The sequence below is a fragment of the Neofelis nebulosa genome, chromosome 2 (genome assembly GCF_028018385.1).
Source record: "Neofelis nebulosa isolate mNeoNeb1 chromosome 2, mNeoNeb1.pri, whole genome shotgun sequence".
Taxonomy (NCBI): domain Eukaryota; kingdom Metazoa; phylum Chordata; class Mammalia; order Carnivora; family Felidae; genus Neofelis; species Neofelis nebulosa.
In genome coordinates, this window is record NC_080783.1 from 116,412,067 (window position 1) to 116,420,051 (window position 7,985).

General features: G+C 38.8%; 1 protein-coding gene across 5 annotated transcripts in view; it reads right to left on the reverse strand.

Moving 5' to 3' along the window:
- SETDB1 (SET domain bifurcated histone lysine methyltransferase 1) overlaps positions 1-7,036 on the reverse strand; it is a 35,704-nt gene extending 28,668 nt beyond the window's left edge. For 2 of the 5 annotated variants that reach the window (XM_058715848.1, XM_058715846.1), the window contains exons 1-3: positions 6,722-6,897; positions 5,577-5,847; positions 4,273-4,424 (exon numbers count right to left, since the gene is read on the reverse strand). In XM_058715848.1, coding sequence (XP_058571831.1) covers positions 4,273-4,424; positions 5,577-5,836 — 412 coding nt within the window. In that variant the 5' untranslated portion in view covers positions 5,837-5,847; positions 6,722-6,897. The other 3 variants (XM_058715847.1, XM_058715851.1, XM_058715849.1) reach the window with 3 other exon arrangements.
- Between the last annotated feature and the right edge of the window lie 949 nt (positions 7,037-7,985).

Genomic DNA, 7,985 nt, shown 5'->3' on the forward strand with positions numbered 1-7,985 from the left:
AATACAAAGCAGGTTTTCTGACCAAAATTATATTAAATAAAAAAGTCACAACAGAAAGAAATCTGGGAAATTCCTAAATACTTGGGATAAACCATTGGTCAAAGAAAAATCACACAGGAAATTAAAATTATAAGTTAAAGGGAAACGGAAAATATGGGGTGCGTGGGTGGCTCAGTCGGTTGTGTCTGACTCTTGATTTCAGCTCAGATCACGATTCTAGGGTCATGGGATCAAGCCCTGTGTCAGGCTCTGTGCTAAGCATGGAACCTGCTTGGGATTCTCTCTCTTTCTCCCTCTCTTTCTGCCCCTTTCCCACGCTCACGTTCTCTCTCTAAAATAAAAATTAAAATATAAAAAAAGCATATATATTTTTAATATTAAAAAAATAAAGTGAAAATGTAACATACAAAATTTATGAGATGTAGTAAAGCAATGCATAAATTTTATATTAGAAAGGAAAGAAAATCTAAAACCAAATCAATAATCTATTTTCATTTTAAGAAACTAGAAAAAGAAGAGCCAATCAAACCCAAGTACATGGAAGGAAGAAAATAATAAAGATCAGAGTAGAAATCAGTGTAACAAAAAAACAGGAAAACGGTAGAGAAAAAGACACAAATGAACACAAAAACTGGTCCCTTGAAAAAGAGCAAAAAAACCAATAATCCTTCAGTTAGATTAACCAAGGGAAAAAAAGAGATCCAAATAACCAATATCAGGAATGAAAGGAACATTGCTACAGAACCTACAGAAATTCAAAAGAATCATAAGGGAATACTATGAACTTTATGGCAATAATTTAGACAACTAAATGAAATGGAAAAATTCCTAGAAAGATACAAATTAACAAAAATGACTTAAGAAGGAACAGAAAATACAAATAGACATATCAGGTAAAGAAAATTAATTAGTAATTAAAAAGCTTCCCACCTGGAATGGGAAAAGCCCAGAAATCCAAAGCGTGGAGTTTAGATAAGTAACGCACCCCTGTTTGTTTTTTAGTTTGGGCCAATGTATCACAGTAACAAAATATTAACATTAGGGGTCCCTGGGTGGCTCAGTCCAACTCTTGATTTTGACTCAGGTCATAATCTCACGGTTCAAGAGATCAAGTCCCGAGTGGGGCTCTGAGGTAACAGCACAGGGCCTGCTTGGAATTCTCTCTCTCCCTCTCCCCCACTTGTGCACATATGCATGCTCTGTCTCTCTCTCTCTCAAAATAAATAAATAAACATTAAAAAATACTAACATTGGAATAAACTGGTAGAAGGTATACAGAACTCTCTGCATTATCTTTGCAATTTACACAAAAATATAAAACTATTCCAAACTGTGGCGCCTGGGTGGCTCAGTCCATTGGGTGTCTGACTTCGGCTCAGGCACAATCTGGTGGTTCAACAGTTTAAGCCCCATGTCGGGCTCTGTGCTGACAGCTCAGGGCCTGGAGCCTGCTTCAGATTCTGTATTTCCCACCCTCTCTCTGCCCCTCCCCTGCTCACATTCTTTCTCTCTCAAAAATAAATTAAAACAAACAAACAAAAAACAAAAACCATTCCAAACTAAAAAGCTTATAAAAAAAAAATCTATAAAAAAAAAAAAAAATCATCCACAAAGAAAGGTCCAGGTCAAGACAGTCTCAGTGCTGAATGTATCAAACATTTAAGGAAGAAATAATACTATTTCACACAAATTCAGAGGAGGGAACATTTCCCAACTCATCTTTGTAAGGTCCATAATACCCTAATACCAAAGTCAAAAAACCACACCACAATAAAACTAAAAACCTATAGTCCTCATGACCATAAATGCAACAAAAATTTTTTTTAAAGTCCTCCACAAAACTACTCTTTTTTCTTTTTAGTTTATTTATTTATTTTGAGAGAGACAGAGAGAGGGGAAAGGCAGAGAGGGAGAGAGAATCCCAAGCAGGCCCCCTGTCAGCGTGGAGCCCAAGGCAGGGCTTGAACTCATGAACTGTGAGATCACAACCTAAGCTGAAATCAAGAGCCAGACTCTTAACCAACTGAGCCACCCAGGTGCCCCAGGTGCAAAAATTCTTAACAAAAAATATTAGCAAATCCAATACAGAACAGAAGGAACTTCTTTCAACCTGACAGTTTCTAGGAACAGAAGCAACTTCCTTCAACCTGAGAAAGGATATCTACAAAAACCTTAAAGCTCACATTATAATTAATGCCTAAAGACTAAATGCTTCCCCCTAAGATCAGAAGCAAGGAAAGGATGTCTACCCTCAAACTTTTATTAAACATTGTACTCGAGAGTCTACTGAGTACAATAAGGCAATAAAAAAGAAATAAAAGACATTTAGAGTAGAAAGAAAGAAGTAAAACTGACTTTATTTGCAGAGACAGCATGGTCTAATATATAGAAAATCCCAAGGGATCCACAAAAAACTTCTAGAATAAGTGAGCTTAGTAAGGTCAGGGCTACAAGATTAATACACAAAAATCAACTATATTTTCATATCTTAGCAACAATCCTAAAATGAAATTAAGTAAATAATCTCACTCACATTAGCATTAGAAAGAATACAACACTTAGGACAAATGTACCACGTTAATGCATTAGAAGACTAGTCGTTAAAAAGGTAATGCTCTCCAAATTGGCCTTTAGATTCAATAGAGTTTCTATTAAAAATTCCAGCAGGCTTTAAAAAATGTTCTTGATAGAAACTGACAAGCTGATTCCAAAATATATTTCAAAGTCATATGAAAAACATTTGTATTTGGAGACTCCCACTAGATGATTTTAATACTTACCATTGAAACTATAGTAATAAAAGCAGTGTGGTGCTGGTATAACAACAAATATATAGATCAATGTGACAGAACAGAATCTGGAAATAGAGCCTCATATATGTGGCCAGATGATTTTTGACAAGGATACCAAAAGGATAGTCTTTTCAACAAATGGTGGTGAAACAACTAAATAGTCATAAGCAAAATAAACCAATCACTCTCAACCTCTATCTTGAGAATTATTACTGTTAAAAGATACCATTAAGAAAAATGAAAAGACCACATTTGAGAGAAAGTATTTCTAAAATATATCTGATAAATGAACTGTACCTAAAGCCTGAGTTCTCTAAGTCAAAAGAGCGGTTCTCTAATAAAAAGACAACCCGATTTTTTAAAAAAGCCTCAAGATTTTAATGGATGTTTTCCCAAAGAAAAAACAAATGGTAAATTAAGTATGTGAAAAGATGCTCAACTTACTTCAGGAAATGCACACTACAATCACAATTTGATACCACCACACTCACACTGCAAAAGCTAAAATAAAAAACTGACAATACCAAGCACCAACAAGGATGTAAATAAACTGGAACCCCCATACTTTGCTAGTGGGAATGTAGAATGTACAGCCACTTTTGAAAACAATATGGCAGTTTCTTAAAAACTCAAATGTACACTTACCCTAAGCCCTAACAATTCTATTCCTAGGTGGAATATCCAAAAGACACGAAACAGAACGCCTACATAAAGACTTCTACACAAATGTACATAGCAGCATTACTCATAATCGCCCCAAACTAGAAACAACCCAAATATTTATCATCAATTACAGAAGACAGTATGTGGTATATCCATAGAATGGAATACTGCTCAGCAAAAAGAAAAAAAAAAAAGCATACTACAGATACATGGAACAACATGTTCCACAGCAAAAATGTTATGCTAAATGACAGAAGCCAGATACAAAAGACAACAAACTGCGATTCTATTTAAGTGAAATTTCTAGAAAAGGCAAAAAGGAAGTAAGCAGATCAATGGTTGGGTGAAAATGGAGAATGCAGACAAACAGAGGGATGTTTTGGGGTAATCCAAACATCTGTGGTGAAGACTGCACTACTCTATAAATTTACTAAAACTCAAACTCTACACTTAAAGTGGGTAAATTTTATAGTTTGTAAATGATACATTAAAAAACCCCTCAAAAATAGACAAAACCAAACAATCTACCGTTTTGAAATATATATATAGGTGCAAATGCCACCTAAAAAGAAAAGGAAGGGAATCCAGAATAGAGGTGACACAGAATGGGGAAAGGAAGGTCATTTAATCAGAAAGTAGCACGTAGAGGACATCTATGATACTAATAATGTTCTATTCCTTTTTGGTAACGGGCAAGTTCAACAGTTTAGAATATGGAGTTAGTGACAACAATTTTTGCTCTCTTCTTTTATCTGTTTGTCTTCCTGTGTCTCAGTTTCAATCCTGAGATTTTCCTACCCAGAGCCTTATCTCTTACCTGAATCAATACTGAGGACATCATCATCTTCATCAGGAATCTCGATTATTTCTGTAGGCCGGGAGGCTTCATCCTCAGAGCTACTATCCCGGTATTGTAGTCCCAGTTTGGAATAAAAGTCCTTCACCAAAGACTCACAGTTAGTCACTGCCCTAATATTGGAACACATGTAGAAAAGGTCAAAGCCAGCAGAAATAGGTATAAACGCCATCAGAATTTATATATATTTAAGTATACACTGACCTCAATTTAAACAGGCCATATTCCATAGTGTCTCCATTTAGAATTTAAAATGCTTTTCTCAGGATACCTGGGGGGCTCAATTGGTTAAGCATCCAACTGCGGCTCAGGTCATGATGTCACGACTCATGAGTTCGAGCCCCACATCGGGCTCTGCGCTGACAGCTCAGAACCAGGATCTGCTTCAAATTCGGTGTCTCCCTCTCCTTCTCTCTCTCTGCCCCTCCCCTGCTGGTGCTCTGTCTCTCTCTTTCTCTCAAAAATAAACTTAATAATAATAATAATAATAATAATAATAATAATAATAAATGCCTTTCTCATTAAAATATGTTTAAATAGTGGTTTCAGACTAGGCCCTAACAAAATCCAAAATAACCTGAAAGCACATTAACCATATCTCATCATTTACCTTGCTATATGAAAATGTGTTCTAAGTGACAACTAAGGCATACTAGGCACCAATCTTCTGGGAATTTATGAGTAGATACAGGGCTCATGTTCCACAGTTTCATAAGACAGCAACGACTTACAATCCTCACTCCCTAGATCATCCTACTAAGAAAACTGTGCAGTTGTTCTGAAGCAGAGTACAGGAGAAAGAAGGGGAAAAGACTCAAGACCTTGACCATTCTACTGTAGACCATACACTGGCTTCCAACAGATGAATATTCTACATATAACGGGTGGTTGTGAGGTCGGATTTTTTAAAATGTTTATTTATTTATTTATTTTGAAAGAAAGAGAGACAGGGTTTGGGGCAGGGGCAGAGAGAGAGGGAGAGAATCCCAAGTCGGTTCACGCCATTAGTGCAGAGCCCAACATGGGGCCAGATCCCACGATGGGAGAGATGATGACCTGAGCCGAAATCAAGAGTCAGATGCCCAAATGACTGAGCTACCCTGGCGACCGTGAGGTCAGATTGTTGGCCATAACCTTTGAGAAACAGAAAGGTCCTACACATCTGTACCTTGTAAAGAATAAAGTGACTGGCACAACGTCATGAACAATTACACTTCTAAAATGTCTGCCAAGGGGAGATCTCCGATTTTCCGTGTAGTCCTCACCTGGATGCATCATCAAAGAGCTGATCAACATGGGCCACCTCAGATTCCTTCTGTATTACCCACGTCTCCAACTCCGCTAGTTGCTTCTTTCGCTGCTGTACACAGTCCATCTTCTCCAGTTCTTCATCAATGAACTGCCTCAGTTCCTCCATTGAGATACCCAGCTCCTCAACCACTGCTTGTTGCAGCTCTGCGATCTCATCAGACTCCACCGCAGCTGCGGCTGCACCCAAACCAATGCACCCAGGGATGGAAGACATGCTGTTGTCCCCTACATGGAAGAGAAAACTAAGATTACCTTTGCAATTATTATAACCGCCAAACTTCAGTCTCTAAAACTCATTCCTACACTACTACTTCTCATTCAAATACAATTAGGTTCCATTCTATGTTCTCCCTCTCCGTTCCCCTGTATCCGATGCTAAGATTTTGTACCGATCTTATTCTACAGAAGATGGGCCTGGATAAGGTTTAAAAGCGTGAGGGCATGGAAAACATATGATACGCAACAGAGGCTACCAAAAAATAATGTTTTAGTTAACAGAAGAGAACCAATTTGCTGAGGAAGGTATTTCTGTGACCTGTGTTCCTTAACTGACTAAAGAGAGAAATCTTTGTTTGCATGCTATGCCTAATTTGAACAAATACCTCCACTTGGATGGGGGGGGCGTTGGTTTATAATTCACTGTTTTCTTTTTAATTACTTGTTCGCTTTACATTACCTTGCTTCCACGTGGAAGCTTACTTTTTAAAGTCTATTCACACTTATGCATACAAAAGCAAAGAGGCTTCCCAAAAGCAAAGGAAAATTAAAGCAATCTGGGAATAAAATGTGGCTACCTAAAAACTACAATCCAAATAGCCTACGCATTAGTGTTAACTGCTTTTTTGATCAAACGGTTGGAGCAAAACTGATGCCACAATGCCGTGCGACCCCAAGACCAGTTCTCACCGCCTCCATTTTTCCTTTGCCCACACACCAACCCCACCCCCGCGCTACCCTTTCTGGGGGTGCGTCCCACCCACCCCGCAAACCCAGCTCAACCCCGCCCCCGCTCGCCTCTCGGGGAAGACTTCCTTCCCACCCTCGCCCAACCTCCTCCCACAAACAAAACATTCCAGACGGGCCCCTGATCTCCAAATACCTCAATTAACAGTACTTCCCACACCTCCCTGCTTCCAACTACAACACTTCTTTTCACCAACCAGACCCCAGACTCGAGACTCTGGGGTCGGCCTCGACGGGGAAGAACGAAACCTTACGGTAAAGGGAGCAGGGGGAGGGGATGAAGCGTGAGGGAGGGAGGGAAAGGGAAGCAAAAGAGACTCCCGGAAGCAAACCTCAGGTGCCGTTCCGGTCGCCACGACGGTAGCCTGCCGGGGTCAAATCCTAAGCCTATGAGCGCCCCTCCAAGGCCAGGCAACCTCGGGCAAGTACGCATGCGTCAAAGGAGAGCCTTCCAGGGCACACGTGAGAGGCCACTGGGCGGGTGAAGTAGGCGTGGCCTAGAGTATATTCTCGAAGCTCCACCTCTTCCGCCACCCCCAAACCCTGGCAGTCACACTAAGTTTACTGTTTAAAGACTCAGCAAACCGTTAGGTTTAGGTGTTTTTCTCACTTTAGTTTGTTATATTATGAAGTGGTACAAATTGTAACAAGTGGAGGAATATCAAGATAGAATAAGACAAACGTGACAATATCCTCTCCTCCCCTCTCATCACTACACCTGCTGCTTTGAGGTAAAATAGCTTAGTTTTCTAGGCTTGTACTTACAAGGTCATGAATCTGGATTTTTTAAAAAGATTTTATTTTTTAGTCATCTTTACACCCAATGCAGGGCTCAACCCTGAGATCAATAGTCGCATGCACTGCTTGCTGAGCCAGCCAGCCTCCCCTAAATGTGGATTTGTTTTGTTTAGTTTTTATTTCACATGTGGATATCCTTTGAAGTCAACATTTGTCTTTTTCATAATTGCATAATACTTAATAGTGTGGATAAACCATAATTAGAAAGATGCTCTCACTACAACATGTATTCATTATGAATAATGCAACAATAAACATTAACGTGCTTTTGAAGTAGTACTTTTATTTCTGTGGAAGAGATTCCCCATAATGGAATCTGAGTTAAAATATATACACACATATATATTCACATATATATGTATATATATGTACCTCTTTTCATTTTAATCGAATCTGTCAAATTACTTTTCGAAAAGGTTGAAACAATTTTTACTCCAAGCAAATCTCTGAAAGTATGTTTCCCCACAGCCTCATTAGGATTGGATGTTAAGTGTCTATTTAATTTTTAAGAATTTGATAGGTCTTTAAAAAATTTTTTTTAATGTTTAATTTTGAGAGAGAGAGAGAGCAGGGTAGGGGTAGAGAAAGAGGGAGACACAGAA